Raw genomic sequence first — 18,983 nt, 5'->3', positions numbered from 1 at the left:
CAATACTGTAAATCAATTATACTCCAATTTAAAAAATAATAATTTTTAAAACTGTAAATAAAAATAAATTACCTAAATTTTAAAACATATTTTACCAAAGACAGTACTATTTATTAGTAAACAGAGCTATGCACACACAGGAACATTTGCACTTTCTACTGGAACAATGAGCAGCTTTAAATTCAGACAAAAAAAAGAGCTAATTTTATTTACATTAAACAGGATAGAATCATAAATATACAAGAGTAATGACTGTCTATGCATACCTTGGATAGGACTGAGAACATTTTTCTTAATGCCTGTCCTCATTAATTGTGTCAAAAGACTGGAACCAAGGTGTAATTTCTTTTTTAAAAAAGCAATAAATATAGCTTAATAGAACTCGAGCTGTGAAATCCTAAATAATATAATTTAATTGAACAAAATTTAGAATCATACATAAAGTCCCAGTTATTCATGGTACTTATATAATTTTATTTATGAAATAATGATCTGTTACTTTCACGTTATACAGATCATATATTCAACTACAGACACCTATTTACATATTACATCCGGTGAGAAATGGTCTTAAATGCTTGGTAATCAATAAAAATACTTTTTGAGGTTTTATACAACTTTACTACAAACAGCCTCTAAATTAGACAATGATAAACTAATTAAGCAAAAGTTTTTTTGTTGTTGTTACTCTTTCGGTTAAATTACTGTTTCAAAACAGGATGGGAGTTTATAATTTTGTGAATCTTTTTGTCTAAGGTCTTTATGAGTGATTAAGGAAACCCAGACTTTTCCTCAGCAGTTTTCAGACAACTGAATTACAACTTAGATAACTTGTTATATTTTAAACAGTCCCATTTTAATGCAACTCCAGAAAACAGGAAAAAAAAGAAAAGAAAATTACCCTACAACTTTCCATTCCTTTAAATTTTTTCCCCTTCAATTTAGGAAATCAGTCCTCACAATAGGACAAAATATACTGTCATTAAACAAGTTTAATTTGTATCACATTTTTAAATGATGTAGGTCTTAGGATACTCTATATAAATGGCTAATTCTTTTCTTTCTCTTTTGAAAGAATTAGGAGTATTACATTCATGCCATATATCAACAAAGTTTGGTTAAATTACCAGAAGGCTGATTTTATTTTCTTATAATGCTGGCCCTTCTTTAACTTTCATACAAAATCTTTCTGATAATCAATAAATTAACCAAGTATTTCAAGTCACTTTGCACTTTTAATCTAAACACGGTTTGAATTTATGAATTTACAAGATTATCTGAAAGTTTAGGGTCACTTAGGTGGCTAAAGAGAAAGTTGAAATATCTTAAACTACATTTGTATTCTCACATGAAAACCACAGACAAACTGAAATCAAATGTCATGTGAACCACCCCAATTTCCTTTTCAGCCTACAGCACTAGCTATGGCTTTGTTCTGCTCAACCCTTTAAAAAAAAAGTCCTTTATGCTTTCTACTTCCTCTTCTCCGCTACTCATCAGCCTTCTACTGAGGGTCACTGCACCAGGGAGTTGGGAGGATGCGGGTCAAGCATAAACAAGCCTCCCTCTTTAGCCTCCTAGCACAGGGTTAATCCACACTTTTAGGTCCCCCAGCCTCTGCTCACGCTGCTCCCTCTGCCGGGAAAGTGCCCCCAATAAACCTTTCCAGACTTCTGTAAAGGTCCCACTCGAATGCAGTCTACCTGATTTACTTCCCTTAGATTACAGGCAGACCTGAACCATGGCTGGATGTGAGGCTGCCTCCCTCACCCTTTAAGCAGTTTCTTGGTAAACTGGTTTCCCCCAAAGCAAGAGATCCACGCATTTATTGACAAAAAATAAGTATTCACATAAGTGACAGAAAGTTGTTTTCATTCTTACTCATATTTTAAAGCACGGGAATTCTAAAAATCCTCTTTTCCCCTTCTTTCCAACAAAGGAAAACAAAACAAAACTCGACTTCTGTTCCATAAATTAGAAAGTACGCACTTTACAGTAAAAATGATCCACTTTGTTGAAGCAACATTTCCACTTAAGACCTGTTAAAATACCGCTGGTGATTTTTAAAGCCGCACCGCATTTTGTCCAACTGTCAGCACGACAGCGATCACCTCTTGGCAATTGATGAAATTAAACTAAAAAAGATAGACCTCTCCTGAGGTCGGAAGGTTCCTCGTTCCTGTTCTAAAACGTAAAACCACCATTTCAATTTAAATCAATTTTTAAATACGGGAAATCTTCGTCCTCCTTTATTTAGATTCTTACTTCCCTAATCCAAAAACCAAGTCTTTGGGAAACTCTAAGGCTCCGGCTATTATAATGGCATCAAACTACAGAGCGTGACTTTGATTTCGCAGGCAAACCCTGAACCAGCTTACTTTTTAAAAAGGTTGACAGTTTGCCAGAGGCGATTTTAAAGACAGAATGAGTCACAACCAAAATTGAGCGCCCGAAACCCTGAGCGGCAAGAGCCTCGGACGCGCTCCTCCCCCGCCCCCGCCGTCAGGGCCAGGCCCGCGCCCGGCCCTCGGTAGCCCGCGCCGAGAACACTCACCCGAGGCCATGGCTCCGCTCACCGCGCCGCCCCGCTCCGAGCGTCCGGACCCGAGGCCGCTGCAGTCAATCAGCCCGTCAGTCAGTCAGGCGGCCAAGGGACCTCTGCCGGCGGGATCCCCAGTCCCCCTGACCACCCCCGGGGCCTCCTCTTCCTCCTTCCCGCCCTCCTCTGGGTTTGCGGCTCACACCTTCCCACCCGCTTAATTCTCGCGCTCCGGTCACCCTGCGTTGCCCGTCCAGGGTGCAGGAGCCAGGAGGCGGAGCGCTGCTACAGCTGAGGGCAGGTCGGCCCGAGAGGCGAACAGCCCGGCGGGAGGGGGACTTCCCGCGGCTGACGTAAGCTCCTCGCAGCCGCTTCCCCCGGGCTGGGGTGGGGGCGGAGCGTCTTGCGACCGGCGCGCGTGCGTCCGCTCTCAGCGGCCCGCGCCCCGCCCCGCCCGTGCCCGTGCCCCGCCCGTGCCCCGCCCGTGCCCCGCCCCCGCCCGCTCTCCCGGAGCCCCAGTGGGCTTGGGACCTCGTCGTGGAAGCGCGAGCGCGGGACCTTCGGGAGCGCAGGGAACGCTGGGAGTCGGGAGGTGACGGCCCCGAGCGTGCGAAAGCCGCCGGCTACTGAGAAATCCCCCTCCTCCAGGGTGTTCTTGGGCGCGTAGCTTAAAGTTCAGGAGCGGGTGGGAGGGTGCGGTGACGTCTAGAGGGCCGGCCGCCCGCGAGCACTTGGGGGCGGGCCGGGCGGCGAAGTGGGGCCCGTCCTCCCAGGCTGGGGTAAGGACAGCTGGGGTTTTCGTTGGGTGGTTCCCCCTCTTCCTGATTTCGCACATGCAAATCTCCGCCCCCGCGCCGGCGGGCGGCGCCGCGCGGGCGTCCCGGAGCGCCCTCGAGGGGAAGTGCGGAAGCTGCAGCGGCCGCTGCGCGCCTGTAATTAAGGTATTTGCATACGGGGACCCCAGCAGTCTGATCTTATCCCTTTGCATCATCTCAATTGTTCTGTTAACGTACTTTACAAACTAAAACTTTTTAAACTCGTGAGGTCCGCAGTGTGAGTTCGTTGCCTCATCACTCAGTGTGCTCAAGATTAATGACGGGGACATGCCTTGGGGTTTGACAGAGTTACCCACGTGGAAAGGAGGACGAAAGTTTAGTATGCTAAAGGAATCTAAGTTAATTTTGTTTCCTTCATGTGTAAAGAACCTTCTTTGTGTCAGTTTAGTTACCTTATAATGTATTATTATCCTCATTTTATAGATGAGGCAGTCAGGGTTCAGAGAAGTTAAGTAACTTGTTCATACCTCAGAATGCTACTAAAAAAAAAAAAAAAAAAGAACAGTTTAAACTCAGGGTTTTCTGACTCCAAAAGCTCCGTGCTCTTTCCACTATCCTTTACTGCGTAAAATAAGTATGGAAGGGCAATGGGAAATACCAGCCATACAAGTGCCAAAACTGGAGGACCCAGTTGGGGAATTAATTAAAAATAAACTCTCCTGCCACGCCCAAAACATCCTCTCCACAAAATATAGAAAAGTAGAAAAGAATGAAACAGTTTTATTATAGAATAAGCATTAAACCATACTGTGATGCACTAAAGAGATTGCAAAGAGAAGAAATCTCACTCGTTTATGTAATCAGACAGATGCAATCAATTACATACCTGTTGTCCTTCTCCCAAGGAAAAAAAATAGGAAGTTACATCTTGGAGCCAAAAGCCAAGGTTTAAACTCCCACAGAGACAGAGAGATGGGGCACCATCCTCCTTGATATTCACATTTCAAAGAGATAGCTCAAAGGCCCCCAAGAAAGATCTTAAGGGAGTGCAAAACTGGCAAGAAGCTTGTTTAGCTTTTTAAAAGGTGTACATACATCTCAAAGAGAGAAATCATTTATAGCTTCTATTTTTCTCAAAGAATTGCTAAATGAAAAGGGGGGGGGTAATGTTCTTTGTTCTTTTTGGCACCAGGCACGTTTTTAAATTTAATTATTTTAGAGTTGTATTTACCCTTACAACCCCAAATGTGAGAACTATATGAATGAACTAAGCATAAATGTTTAAGAATCCAACAGGAGGATGAGAGACGAATAGGAATGGAAAATATTTTGTGTGTATTTGTTTATATTTCACCTCCAGAAATTGATTGGTTTTAGGTGCTTCTTAATAGGACACAATAATGTTTGCTTACTGAAGAGTTCTGGGCCAAACAGAATCTGTCCCAGTTGCAGGACCCCAAACTAGTCCTAAAACCACTCCAATCTATGAAATCACAAGCTGGATCTTATGAGATTTAGTCACACTACAGAATTTTGAATTCATTTTATTTTTATTTTTCAAAGACTCGCTTATTTAAACCTCCTCACTAATAGGATGGCATGTTTGTATTTATTTCCAGGGCTATTTTTATTTGTCACATGAATAAGCTATAGATTTATATTATCTCACCTTTTTAAAGGCTTTTTTGAAAATCCTTTCCCTATTTTAGAAACTTGCTGAACCCTTTTTTCAAAGATCCAGTCCACATCCGAAAAGTGAAAATATTTCACTTGTGCAGGATAAACTTAATTAGAAAAAAATGAAGATTACAAGACAAGGTGATGGATGGACTAAAAACAACAACAAATGTGAGTAGTGGTTTTTATTTTTTTTCGGACTTATGTGGGGGGGGAAATAGTTTATTACTGTAAAGATGATTGGCAGCTAGTTGGTAGGGATTATAATGTAACACATGGTACTATTCCTCAAGGGCTTACAGTTTTTGATACTATTTATTCAGTCCAACAAATATATATTCTGTGCCAGGTGCTCTTTAGATTGTGACACGAACACTAATAACAAGATAATCAGCTATTCCTCAATAAAAAAAAAAAAGACAAAGTCTCTGCCTTCACACAGCTCTGTCTCACATGAAAGACATCAAGCGTGTTAGCAAATAAGATCATCTAAAATACTATTATTAAACTATTTTGTTTATTGCTGTCAAGAAAATGAGGTAATGGGATAGAAAGTGACTGAGGGAGAGGGATACTCTGAGGAGGTGACATTTGAGCGGCGTCCTGAGGAATAAGAAAGAGACATCCACAGAAAGATTCAGGGAAAGAGCATTCCAGTGCGAGGAACACCAAGTACAAAGTCCTTGAGACAGGAAAGAGCTTATGTGAGGGACTGAAACACCAGAGGGACCAAACCAAACTGAATGAGATTGAAGAGATAAGCAGGGGCCAGATCATGTAGGGCTTTGTAGGCCATGGTAAGGAGGATGGATTTTATTCCAGGTGCACACAGGAACCTACTGGAGAGTTTTAAGCACGTGATTGATTTATGATTACATTTCGAGATGTTTACTCTGGCTGATGTGTTAAACTGCTAGGGGCACTGTATGCTAACCAGGGGCAGGAGTGAAGGCAGAGTGGCAGAGAGGCTGTTGCAGTCATCCAAGGGAGAAGTAAAAGTGGTTTGGACTTATGTTTTAGCAGAGGAGATGGTGAAAAAGGGTCATATTCAGTAAGATTTGGGTGTCAGAGCCTGAAGGACTTGCTGATGGATTGGATGCAGATGGAAGGGGAAAAAAAAGAATCAGGGATAACTCACATTTTTGGTCTGAGCAACAAGGTAAAAGGGAAGGCTGGTGAGAGAAAGGTTTGAGAGGGAAAACCAGGAGTTGTGTTTTAGACTTGTTAAGTTACAGGTGCCTATTAGATATCTGAGTAGGTAGTTGAATATATAGAACTAAGCTAAGGGGCGAGGTCAAAGGTAGAAATAAAGATGTGTGAGTCAGCAGCATTTCATTTAAAAAAAAAAAAAAAAAAGGAGCACAGAGAAAAAAAATTAAAAAGAACCCAGGAAGGCTGGTAGAAAAGAAGGAGCTGCCAGTGAAAGAAGAGGAAAACCAAGAGACTGTTTCAAAAAGAATGAAAGTGGTCAGCTGTGTTAAATGATGCTGAGAGACTGCAAAAGACGAGAATAAAGAAATGACCTTGGATTTGGCAAGATGAAGGTCATCTTGATGAGAGCCATGTCAGTGGAATGGTGGGAATGAAAGTTGAATTGGAGGAGATTGAGAAGAGAATGATGGAAAGGATGAGTATACACAACTCTTTGAAGACTGTTAAAGGAAACAAATGGGGCAATAGCTGGAGGGGGATGTGGGGTTGTCTTAGGCTAAGGGCTGTCGCTACAACCTCCATCTCAGCAGGTTAACACAAAGATTATTTATCACTTGAGTCACAGCCCAATGTGAGTTGAGTGGCTTTCTTCCAGAAGTAATCCAGGAGCCTAGATGCCTTCTATCTTGTAGCACCAACATGTGGGTTTGAAAGTCATCTTGGAAAAGGAAAGAGGGTAGAGAATCACGAATGGGAGATTTTTTTTTTTTTTTTTAATTTATTTTTGGCTGTGTTGGGCCTTTGTTTCTGTGCGAGGGCTTTCTCTAGTTGCAGCAAGCGGGGGCCACTCTTCATCACGGTGCTGCGCGGGCCTCTCACTATCGCAGCCTCTCGTTGCGGAGCATAGGCTCCAGAGCGCAGGCTCAGTAGTTGTGGCTCACGGGCCCAGTTGCTCCGCGGCATGTGGGATCTTCCCAGACCAGGGCTCGAACCCGTGTCCACTGCATTGGCAGGCGGATTCTCAACCACTGCACCACCAGGGAAGCCCACGAATGGGAGATTTTTATGTGCCAGACCTGAAAATGGAATACATTTCTTTTGGTCACAGTCTGTTTTCCGTATGGCCTCCACAAGGGGGCTGAGAAATACAATTTGAGAAATGGAATTTAAATATGTGCTGTGGAAGTAGAGAAGAAATTGGATATGAGTAATCACTAGCAGTCTCTGGTACTGCAGTTTTGTTTTGTTTATAGAGGGTCAGATTAAGGCATGTTTGTAAAAGATAAGACTGACTCACTAGTGAAGGAGAAATTGGTGATGATTGAGAGGAAGGGAGTAATGAGTAAGGGAGAAAGAATGAAACCTAAAGCACAGGTTATAGGATTGGCCATAGATTGGAATGGGGACACTTCCTCTGTGGTAACAAGAAGGAAAGTAGAACCTGGTGGACCTGGTGGTATAGAGATGAAGTAAGTAGTCAGTCAAATTGCATTTTTTTTTTTTCAGTGAAGTATGAGGTATGAGGTTATGTTCAGCTGAGAGTGGAGGGCAACAAGCAAGAGGAGAAGCTGAAAATGCAGTCTGTGAGAGTGGAACATTAGATGTGTCTGGCTGTACTGAATGATCATTTGAAATTTGTGGTCATAAATATAATGTCAGACCAGTACACAGTATTTCTTGTATGGTTTTTAACACAGGGGTTATCAATGGGTTTATTTTTGAAAAAGAAGACAAAGAACTTGGAAAATTTAAGTCTGAATGGGAATATGAGGGAGGGATGTTAAGTACTTCTCAGCTCACACACACTCCCTGGGTGATGTCACCCATTCCCATGATTTTACCTATGGTCCCAGGACCATATATCCAGCCTGGATCTTTGCATGGGTTTCAGACCTGTATATCAAGTTGTCTGTTAGGAGACTCATAGACATCCCAGACTCAACCAACACAGCATCTCCTCTTCCAAGTTTACTCTTATTCCCATATTCCTTGTACCACCATCTACCCAGACACAAGTTAGAAAGTTGGGAGCCATCTTTGGCTCTCTCTCTAATCATCCCCTACCTAACCCACAATGTCCCATCATCAAGTCCTGCTGATTTTACCAGTCCAGTATGAATCCATTGCTTCTCCATCTTAACTGCCATTGTCCTTGTTCAAATCTTCATCGTATCTCACCTGAACTACTGGAATGGACTTCTAACTATTATGCTTGTCTATACTTTTGTCCCATTTGAAAGCCACTCAATCATATTCAAACCCATTGCTGCTTGAATCCTCTGGACAAATGCACATCAGACCATACCACTCTTGTGCTTTAAGGCCATCCATTAGCCTTAGATCCAAACTTGGACATGGCTGACAAGTTCCCCCATAATCTGGCCTCTGTCCATTTCTTTAGCCTCATCTTCTGCCCTCCACACCTTGCACTTCACACCTCACTGAACTGCTTCATAGCTTCTCATATTCCATGAGCCATGCCGTTTCTTGTCTTTCTGCCCTGTTCATGCTTTCCTTTCTGCCTAGAATGCTCCTTCCCACAGACATGCCATGTTTGTGGTTTGAAAGACTCAGTATTGTTTAAATGTCAGTTCTCTCCAAATTAATCTATAGATTTAATGGGTCCCAATCAAAAACCCAGCATATGTGGTGTTATGAGTTCTGATTTCTGCAATTAAAATCCTTCTGTGGAAGGTGTGATCATTTAAAAATACAAATGTATCTTGTCATTCTGTAGCCTTTCCTATTACCCAACATTTACTGAACACAGTAAACAGCCAAGCATTCTATTTATTAGAGGCTAGTGATAAGGGCAGGTGATACAAAGATGAATCACATAATCTCTCAGGGAGTTTCTAGACTAATAAGAGTTGCATTATTAGACAGTTTGAAGCATGTAATCCTAGGCAATCACATAGAGGCACAGTGCCATCGCTTCAGGAGTTAATAGGCTCCATATCTGGCTTCTCTTTTTGGTCTAACAAAGTCTTTTTCTGGTATATGGGGCGATCCTTAGTCTCTTAAATCATTAAGTTGCTTGACAAGATTCTTGGATCTGGAGAGGCTGAGTATAGGGCCGTATAAGAAAAATGCATTCATTTGATATCATATTTAGGGGTGTAAGGTCAGGTAGGAATTTTTACTTAGAAAAAAATGTAAGGCAGATTCCTAATTTGTCATAAAATGGATCCCTTCTTTGCCTAGAGTTTTGGAAAGCTGTGATTTTAGGCAGCATGGACCAATAGGATTTTCTTGCTCCTTTGAGCACAAGTTTTGTAGCTTTTGCTATTTTGTCAGAACATTCTTTGGCCTGTGTGTAGTAGAGAAGTTCCCAAATTTTGGTGAGAACAAATCTTCCTGATAAAATTGAGATCTGTACCTTTAAGAAGAAATTTGATTATTTGTGCTTGGTTCTGTGCCTCTCCCCTTTTCTGTCACTCTTCATTCCTTCCATTGATAAAGCTAAATATATAGAAACAAACGTTGACAGCCACACAAATACTTAGGTTAAGTGCTTTTAAACCAATGGTACAGTATGAAAGAAACTTCGTGGCAATTTTCTGTTGTACAGAATTAATTAGAACTGACCTGTGGGGGATTTATATCCAACCACCTTTCAGAATCCCTTTTCTTCCTTTTGCCCACACTCCTAGCACAATGTGTGGAACACAGTAGATTCTTAATAAATGTTTGTTGAATGTTGCATTCTGCATCTTCCTGAAATAACAGAACTGTCAATAGTTATTTAACAGTAAAATGTTTTAAAAACTTATTTGGAAATTAAGATGTAAGAGATTAGTGCACCAAAAGCAAATCTCATCTCTTAATTGCTTAAAATTGATTATTTCAAATCTTCTTTAATTGAAACTCTTCTGAAGGCTGGAATTTTAAAATTATACCCTTTGTTCAGACCAGCCTCTGAACAAATTAAGGCAATTAAGATAGCATTAAATTTTTGATGAAAAGTTGGCATTTTCTGTATATTAAGATTAGATATTAGCTACTGAAGTTTCTGTGGGTAAGACTTAACTAAAGCTTCCAACATTAATAATACAAAACTGTCATGAATTTGCAATAAAATTTTCTTGGACATTTTTTCCATTGAGGTGAAAAAGTCCATGTAGCCATGCCTCAAAGCCAGTTTACTCACCTAGTACTTCCTTAATAACCCATTGGTAGTTAGTTGTGAAGCAGTTTAACATTTAAGTTTAATTCTTTTTTACTAGTTTTCTGATTTATAAATACTAATTTCTTGGAAAATTTGAAAATTTCCAAAAAGTAAAAAATTCAGTATCTTGTTTTCCCACTATACAGAGATAACTGCAGTTAAATGTTTGGTGCATTTTCTTCCAGTCTTTTTTTTCAATGTATAAATATTAAAATTATTTCATAGTTGAGATCATGCTGCATATATGGTACTGTATCTTGCTTTTTTTCATTTTAACGTCATGAGTATTTTCCCCATGGCATTACAACTGTCTTTGAAAAATTGGGGAAAAAAAAACAAAACAGCATATTTTTTGTTGGAATTGACAAGGTAATTTTTAAATATATCTAGGAATACCAAAGTCCTAGAATAGCCAAGCCAATATTGAAAAATAAAGATGGAGAATGTACCTTACCAGATAGCCAAATTTATTATAAAACTACAGAAATTAAGATAGTGTGATATTGGCATAGTTTTAGACAAATAGAACAATGGGCTAGATTAGAAAATCCAGAAACAGACCCATACATATACAGTCACTTGTTACAACAGTCTCCACTGCCATTCTGTGGGGGAAAAGGAGGTCTTTTCATTAACTGGTGCTGGGACAAATTTGTCATCTATATGGAAAATAATGAAACCTGACCCCACACTTATACCGTACCTAAAATATTATTTTAAATGGATCATAGACCTCCATGTGAAAAGTAAAATAATTAACCTTCTAGAAGAAAACATAGGAGAATACCTTCATAACCTTGGGATAAGCAAAGACTTGCTGAACATTACACAAAAACTGCTAACTAGCAAAGAAAAGATAGATAAATTGGACTTAATTAAAATTAACTAAAAAATGCCACTAAGATAATGAAAAGGCAAGCCACATACTGGGAGAAGATACTTGCAATACATACATCTGATAAAGAACTCTATGGTATCCCTGAAGATACTCTGCTCAGATCTCCCTTCTCAAGAGGGTCTACCTCAGCTTTCAAGCCAAGGCCGTGTGTTTCATTGGAAGCACCTAGCCATTTATAAGGACAGTGGTGGTACAAAGGCTTGCTATCTCTGGCCAGCACAGGACTTCTCTGTGGGCAATCTTTGTGTCAGAGCTCCCCATGGGGCTGGCTGAGACTTTATCATAGATGCACCCCAATCTAATTCTATTCCTGTCCACTTCTTCCTTCCTTCCCCCTTTCTTTTCACAAGTGTCAGACCTGCATCTGAACTTTCCCTATCTACTCCTTCTTTCTCTCCCCTTTGTCTTTTGTAGGTGTTACCCCAATAAATCTCTTGCATTGCTCATTTCATATTGGCATCTGCTTCCCAGAGTACCCAACTGGTACACTCATATCCACTTTACAAATCAATAAAAAAAAGATAGGTAGCTCAATTTTTTTAAGTGGGCAAAAGACTCAAATAGGCACTTTACAAAGGAGGATAGCCAAATGACTAATAAGCATATAAAAAGATGCTCAGAATCACTAGTCAGCAGGAAAATATGTATTAAAAAAACAATAAAATAATGCTACACCTCATCAGATGACTAAAAGTAAAAGGATAATACCAAGTGTTGGTGGGGATATGGAATTCTCTTAAAATTTTTTTGTAGGAATATAAATTGGTACAACCACCTTGGAAAATTGGCAGTATCTATTAAACCTAAAATATAAATACCCAGTGATCCAGCAGTACTATTCTTGGGTATATTCCAAACAGAAATAAGTGCTTGTATCTACCAAAAGACAGATAAGAATATTTAAGGGAACCTTTATTTGTATTATCCAACAATAGGAAGGCAACTAAAATGTTCATCAGCAGCAGAATGGATAAATAAACTGCACTATATTCATAACATAGATTTCTCCCCAGTTATGAAAAAGAATGTACTATTGCCACATAGCAATGTGGGTGGATCTTATAAATATAAGTTGAAAAGTCATATACAATAGAGTATATACTATATGAATCCATCTATATCAAGTTCAAAAACAGATAAAACTAATTATTGTGATGGACAGCAAAATATTTGGTATCTTTAAGGATGGAAATTGATGAGAAATGGCCCTGAGGGAGCCTTCTGAGTTGCTAGAAATGTTCCATATCTTGATCTGGGTGGTGAGTGAGAAAGGCTCTCTCCTTGACCAAACTCTTGTCAGGCTCCTCTGAGCCCTCTTCTCAACTAGGCCTCAACCTTGGCCTATAACAACTGAAGACTCTCGGCACAAATGATTTTGCCAATCCTCTCTTGCTAAGAGACTTGAATAACACTAGCAAATTTTCTGATAGCTCAAGGCCACATCCCTAAGATGACAACTTCAGCCCCCATCGGTTCCTGCTTGAGAAAACTCAAGGTTGCCAAAAGAATTTACTGTTTATTCCAGTCAACACCTAAAGTCAGGACCTCTATCTCCCAGTCTCTGTGGGAGGGTGGGAGCCTCACTTCCATAAGTGCCAGTTAACAAACCTGCATGGCCTAAATATACTGACCAACTCCCCTTCCCACTTTTTTATAAATTTCCACTTCCCTCATGCTGCTCATTTCCTTCTCTATTCCCTCATTCTCCCTTGAAAATGCCCAGTTACCTCTGCACAAATGAAAGTTGAAGTCAGTTTACACTGGGCTGTCTTCCCTACTGAACTGAATAGAATCTGTCTTTATCACTCTAACTAGTGTCTGGCTTTGTTTATCTTTGACATGGGTTACATATATTTACAAGTTAATTGAGCTATACTGGTGTATAAAGATTTGTTTACTTTATGTATGTTATATCTCAATTTTTAAAAATATTTGAAAAGATTTTTGAATACCTTTCCCCACCAGGGCCACACAACCAGCACAGCCCTACCTTGAGACCCTACTCACCACCTCCCTCCTCTCCGTGTCCTAACACACACTTCTTTTTTTTTTTGTACTCTTTTTTCATTTTATTTTAAAATTTTTTTCACAATGTAATACATTAAAAAAATTTTTATACAATTTTGAAAGGTTACTTTCCATTTACATTTATTACAAAATATTGGTTATATTCCCTGTGTTGTACAATACATCCTTGAGCCTATCTTACACCTAATAGTTTGTACCTTCCCCCCCCCCCACCCCCGCTTCTTCACTTGGTTCATTCCTCCTCATCCTTTTAAGACTCAGTTTACAGGAAGCCTTTACAGATTCCCCTGGCCAGATAGGCTATTTCTTCTCTGGACAACATAATAGCCAGCATATTATCTATCAGCCGGTTTACCACACTGAATTACAGTTATCTGGTCATGTGCCTGGCTCCCTTACTAAACTATAAAATCCTTGAAAGCAGGAAATCTTATTCCAGATGGCTGGCACATAGCAGATGTTCAATATTTGTTGAATGAATTATCCTGTCTAGAGATCAGCACCTTTGTTTCTCAGGCCTGGTTGGGTTATTGAACATCCTACCATGTCTGGTCTTTAGTGTGCTATATATCATACACCTTGCATTTGGATAGCTCTTCTGAGCCTACAATTGATCTAATTCTAAAACTTCGTTATAACTACATCTATTCAGTTTGATGCCAAGTGTCTTTTTTATTCTTTGAACAGCAAGATTTAAAATGTTTAAGACATGTTCTTTAGTATCAAGAGCAGTGGTTCTCTGCCTTACCAGATCAGTGTCCACTGTTTTATAACAGATATTTGTAACATCCCCTTTACTCCCCTGAAGTGAAAATCATATGTATAATCTACCTTCCATGTATGTTTTCAAACAAAAATAATGCCGTAATAGCAATATCGAGGTGAAATTAAAAAGTCATTTATAAAAAATAATATTGACTTTGATATGTAAATGCTTGGGCATGACTACATTAAAAGACATAATGGGGCTTCCCTGGTGGCGCAGTGGTTAAGAATCCGCCTGCCAGTACAGGGGACACGGGTTCGAGCCTTGGTCGGGAAGATCCCACATGCCGTGGAGCAACTAAGCCCATGAGCCACAACTACTGAGCCTGTGCTCTAGAGCCCGTGAGCCACAACTGCTGAGCTCGCGTGCCACAACTACTGAAGCCCACGTGCCTAGAGCCCGTGCTCCGCAACAAGAGAAGCCACCGCAATGAGAAGCCCGCGCACCACAAGGAAGAGTAGCCCCCGCTCGCCACACTAGAGAAAGCCTGCGTGCAGCAACGAAGACCCAGTGCAGTCAAAAATTAATTAATTAATTTTAAAAAAAGATATAATGAAGTTTTCAAATGTTTGCACCTATACGTAGAATCACAGGCTACAAATGCAGCCTGACACTGATATGTTGTATTGGTAAACTGTCACAGTTAACAATTTTTCAACTTTTAAAAAGTTTTCTAATAAAACAATCTTCTCTTGATTTACACAGTACAGTCAGCCCTCTGTATCCATGGGTTCCACATCTACAGATTCAACCAACCACAGATTGAAAATATTTGGGAAAAAAATTCCAGAAAGTTCCAAAAAGCAAAACTGGAATTTGCTGTGCACTAGCAACTATTTACATAGCATTTACATTGTATTTACAACTATTTACATAACATTTACATTGTATTAGGTATTATAAGTAATTTAGAGACGATTTAAAGTATATAGGGAGGATGTGCTGTAGGTTATATACAAATACAATGCCATTTTATGTAAGAGACTTGAGCACCCAAGGATTTTTGGTATCTGTGGGGGTCCTAGAACCAATCCCTTTTGGATACTGAGGGACGACTGTAGTTGTATTACTGGGAAATTCAGTTTCTGTTAAAACCATGCAAAAAATATTTTGTGTTTATATGTAAAATGGAGTGGTGATCTAGGCTTACATTATTATAATAGACTTTTCATCTACATGAACGTGAATTTCTGGTGAAACGTAGGTAAGTCATGAGGATGGTGGACAATCCTTAGCCATGCTGCACTGTCCTTTGCAGGGCATCTAGCATCTAGCATTCCTGACCACTCCTGCAGTAAATGCCAGTGGTGTGGACTGTTTGGTCAGAGATTTCCAAAATATCCCCAGTGGTTTGGAACAGTGGTTCTTGAATTTTGGTTGTCAGAAGAATCACGTGGGGAGCTTGTTGGGAATACAGATTCTTCGGCCCCACTCCCAGAAATTCTGATTCAGTGGGTAGGAGAAGGGCCCTGGAATCTATATTTGGTATTGACTACCCCAAGAGTGAGAGAGTCTTGAATAATATTTAATGGAGGCTGTGAAAAAAGTCTGTTGAATTATCCCTATTCCATACATAACTAAGGGCCCTGGCTTTGCAAACGACACAGACCTTGGATTGTAGACAGTGGTACACTTCTCTCTCAGTACTTTAACGTGCCTAAGCAGTTATTTTTACACTTCTCTAATAACCAGAATGATCCTGTTCATCAGATTCAGTGTGTCTCTTAGAGAATTTTAGATGAACATGACCGCATTGCTTCTCTTTGATACCACTTTTATCCATAGTTTATGCAGATACTTTACATCAGTTTAGGCCACAAGGATATTTTACAAGAAATTAAGCCTTATCAAGACTACACACTAGGGCTTCCCTGGTGGTGCAGTGGTTGAGAGTCCGCCTGCCAATGCAGGGGACACGGGTTTGGGCCCTGGTCCGGGGGGATCCCACATGCCATGGAGCAACGGAGCCCGTGAGCCACAGCTACTGAGCCTGCGCTCTAGAGCCCACAAGCCTCAACTACTGAGCCCATGCGCCACAACTACTGAGCCTGCGCTCTAGAGCCCGCAAGCCACAACTACTGAGCCTGCGTGCCGCAGCTGCTGAGGCCCGCATGCCTAGAGCCCGTGCTCCACAACAGGAGGGGCCACCTCAATGAGAAGCCCACGCACTGCGCTGAAGAGCGACCCCCGCTCACCTCAACTAGAGAAAGCCCGTGCATAGCAATGAAGACCCAACACAGCCAAAAATAAATAAATTAAAAAAAAAAAAAAGAAAGACTACACACTAGTCCCAGTTTGAATACTACCAGTCAGGACATATAGTTGCAATGGCCGGACTCAGCTGTTAGGAGTGGATTTTACCAGAACTCTTCACTGCTACTCTCCTGTTTACTTACTTCCTATGTGGGCATTGTTTGAGACCTCCAAAATCCGCTTCCGTGGATTAAGAGGTTGCAAAAGACAAAATTAAAAGGAAAAACACGTCATAAAAAAATGAGGACTATAACTCAGTTTTGAGCAGTCGTGGAACCATTTCCACTTTCTTCAGCATACTGAAGCATTCTTTGAAAATGACTGCAATACTGACAGGAGGTAATGCTTAAGTAGGGTGGATGTCATTTGGCTACGTGGAGAGAAGGGAAGGAGAGAAAGAAAGAAAAACTGCATGTTGGAGAGACCAGGACAATTGAAGCAGAGTGTGTGCAGCAGACAGCGCTAGCTGACTTTTCTTCTTTTTCTGTATTAATTGTAGCTTGGTATATGGTTGCCCAACTACACTCTATCTCCCAGCTTCCCTTGGGTAGAAATATATGCCCACCCATTCGTAGGCAGAGCCTTTCAGATGTTTAGCCTGCTTCTTTTTTTTTTGCCTTCCCTCAAGCTAATGAGAAGATGTCCTGTCATCCAGATTCAGTTCTAATATTGAGGATGATGTCCTAGAGGTTAGGATCGAGAAACAAGATGGAAGGAACCTGTGTGATTGCATGGAGCATCCTGGAACTCAGACATTAAATTGAGAAATGAATTTCTCTCTTTTCTCATCCATTGCATTTGGATCTCTTTGTTATAGCAGATAGCATTACAATAACTAATATGAGTATGTGTTAGGAAACAGAGGGAAATAAGGTTAAAACCTGGTAATGGAGGGGTTAGAATGCCAGGAGGAGTAGTTTAGTTTTGTCTCATAGGCATTAGAGAAATATTCCAAGTTCTTAAACTAGAGAGTGCTGTGATGGGAGCAGTGTTTCAGTAAAATCACACTGGTAGCATATAAAGCCTTCATTAGGGCTTCCCTGGTGGCGTAATGGTTAAGAATCCGCCTGTCAATGCAGGGGACACGGGTTCCAGCCCTGGACCAGGAAGATCCCACATGCCGCGGAGCAACTAAGCCTGTGCGCCACAACTACTGAGCCTGCTCTCTAGAGCCCGCGAGCCACGACTGCTGAAGCCCACGCGCCTAGAGCCCGTGCTCCGCAACAAGAGAAGCCACCGCAATGAGAAGCCCACGCACCGCAAGGAAGAGTAGCCCCCGCTCACCGCAACTAGAGAAAGCCCGCTTGCAGCAACGAAGACCCAACGCAGCCAAAAATTAAATAAATAAATTTATTAAAAAAAAAAAAAAAGGCTCCATTAAGCGGTTATTGCAGTGAAACAAATTTGAGTCTGAAACAGACCAGGATGGTGAATGTGGAAATGAAGTAAAAAAAGAAGAGGAAGGAAAACAAGAGGTATTACAAAGAAAAGTAATAAGCCTTGGTGACCAACTGGATATAGGGAATTAAGAAGAACCAGAAGTCAAAGAAAAGTCCCAGATTTCTAATCTGGAAAACTGCTGATACTGCAGGAATTGCTGTCAGGAAAATGGAAATATGTAGATTAACTTCAAAAATGCATAAATCGTTTGGAGTGTGGCAGCAAACCCAGATCCTGCCATCATCAGTTTTGCCTGCTCTCCCTCCTAACTAACACCAGTCCCTAAAGTAAGAACTATAGCTCTGAGGAACCCTCCCCACTCACCTATTTTCATTTAAGGAACTGAAACGTGAGATTTGTGAACACCCAGAGAAATGAAATCTTAGTATGTGAAAACTCTAAAAAGCAGTCATAAAACATCCATTTATAAAATACCTCTCTCTTTTTAATCTTTACATTGTGTAGGCCCTATAGTTCTATATATGCTAGTTTTATGTATATAGCACTGCTTGGAAGTATGACATAGTTATACTAACTTGGTTTCTGTAATGGTAGTAATAATAGCTGTTGTTTCACAAGCATGTGATCCAATAATTACTTGCAGAGATTTAGAATTAGCATTTTTCAGAACTGGTAATAAAGTCATCATCACCTTAAAGTCATATGATGTTTCTGATATGTCTCAACAGAGGATAGTTAAATTTTAAGGTTGGAAGGAACCCATTTTACACATGAAAAAACTGAGGGACAGAAAATTTTAGTACTATGCCCACGTCATACAGCTAGTTAGTTGCTGAGTTGGAACTTGAAACTAGACTTCCAAACTAATAGTTTGGATCTTTGTCCTGTATGTCACATTGCATTTCCAAATCTGATCTAAGATATAAAGCAATATAAAAAATTTTTTTAGCAGCCATAATCTTACTAATAAAAATGCTAACATATGGAGTACTTAGCATTCACAGGCTCTGTATCTTTTAAGACTCTCATTGTGTAATATTGTACATCAACTATACCTCAATTAAAAAAAAAAAAGAAGACGACCCTCATGCTGTTTTCCCAAAAGTCCTCAATTGAACTCCATGGGAAAAGTAAAAATCATATTCATCGTTTATTCCCTACAGTGCTCAGTACAGTGCCCTGAGTATTGAGATGCTCAGTAAATATCTAATGAAATATAAATTGTTATACATTGCATCAGTCCAGTATTGATATGAGTAACAATTTATTACCACTGGGCATGAGATACTATTAAAAAAGAAAGAGAAGGGCTTCCCTGGTGGCGC

The 18,983-nt window shown here is 40.4% G+C and overlaps 1 protein-coding gene and 1 long non-coding RNA gene across 4 annotated transcripts in view; one reads left to right on the top strand and one right to left on the bottom strand.

Moving 5' to 3' along the window:
- Nucleotides 1-2,706, bottom strand: part of REL (REL proto-oncogene, NF-kB subunit) — a 53,116-nt gene extending 50,410 nt beyond the window's left edge. For both annotated transcript variants that reach the window (XM_061168760.1, XM_061168761.1), the window contains exon 1: nucleotides 2,555-2,706. In XM_061168760.1, coding sequence (XP_061024743.1) covers nucleotides 2,555-2,564 — 10 coding nt within the window. In that variant the 5' untranslated portion in view covers nucleotides 2,565-2,706. The remainder of the gene's footprint in view (nucleotides 1-2,554) is intronic.
- Nucleotides 2,707-3,065: 359 nt separating this feature from the next.
- LOC133105325 (uncharacterized) overlaps nucleotides 3,066-18,983 on the top strand; it is a 41,801-nt gene continuing 25,883 nt past the window's right edge. Inside the window, exons 1-3 of one of the 2 annotated variants that reach the window (XR_009703832.1) lie at nucleotides 3,066-3,480; nucleotides 5,025-5,163; nucleotides 17,337-17,586. This is a non-coding gene — a long non-coding RNA (uncharacterized LOC133105325). Of the gene's footprint in view, nucleotides 3,481-5,024; nucleotides 5,164-17,336; nucleotides 17,587-18,983 lie in introns of those variants that run through there. The other variant, XR_009703833.1, reaches the window with a different exon arrangement.

This window comes from Eubalaena glacialis, chromosome 14 (assembly GCF_028564815.1).
Source record: "Eubalaena glacialis isolate mEubGla1 chromosome 14, mEubGla1.1.hap2.+ XY, whole genome shotgun sequence".
NCBI classification, from domain to species: Eukaryota; Metazoa; Chordata; class Mammalia; order Artiodactyla; family Balaenidae; genus Eubalaena; species Eubalaena glacialis.
Note: the sequence above shows the minus strand (reverse complement) of the source record. Positions and strands in the feature narration are given on the sequence as shown.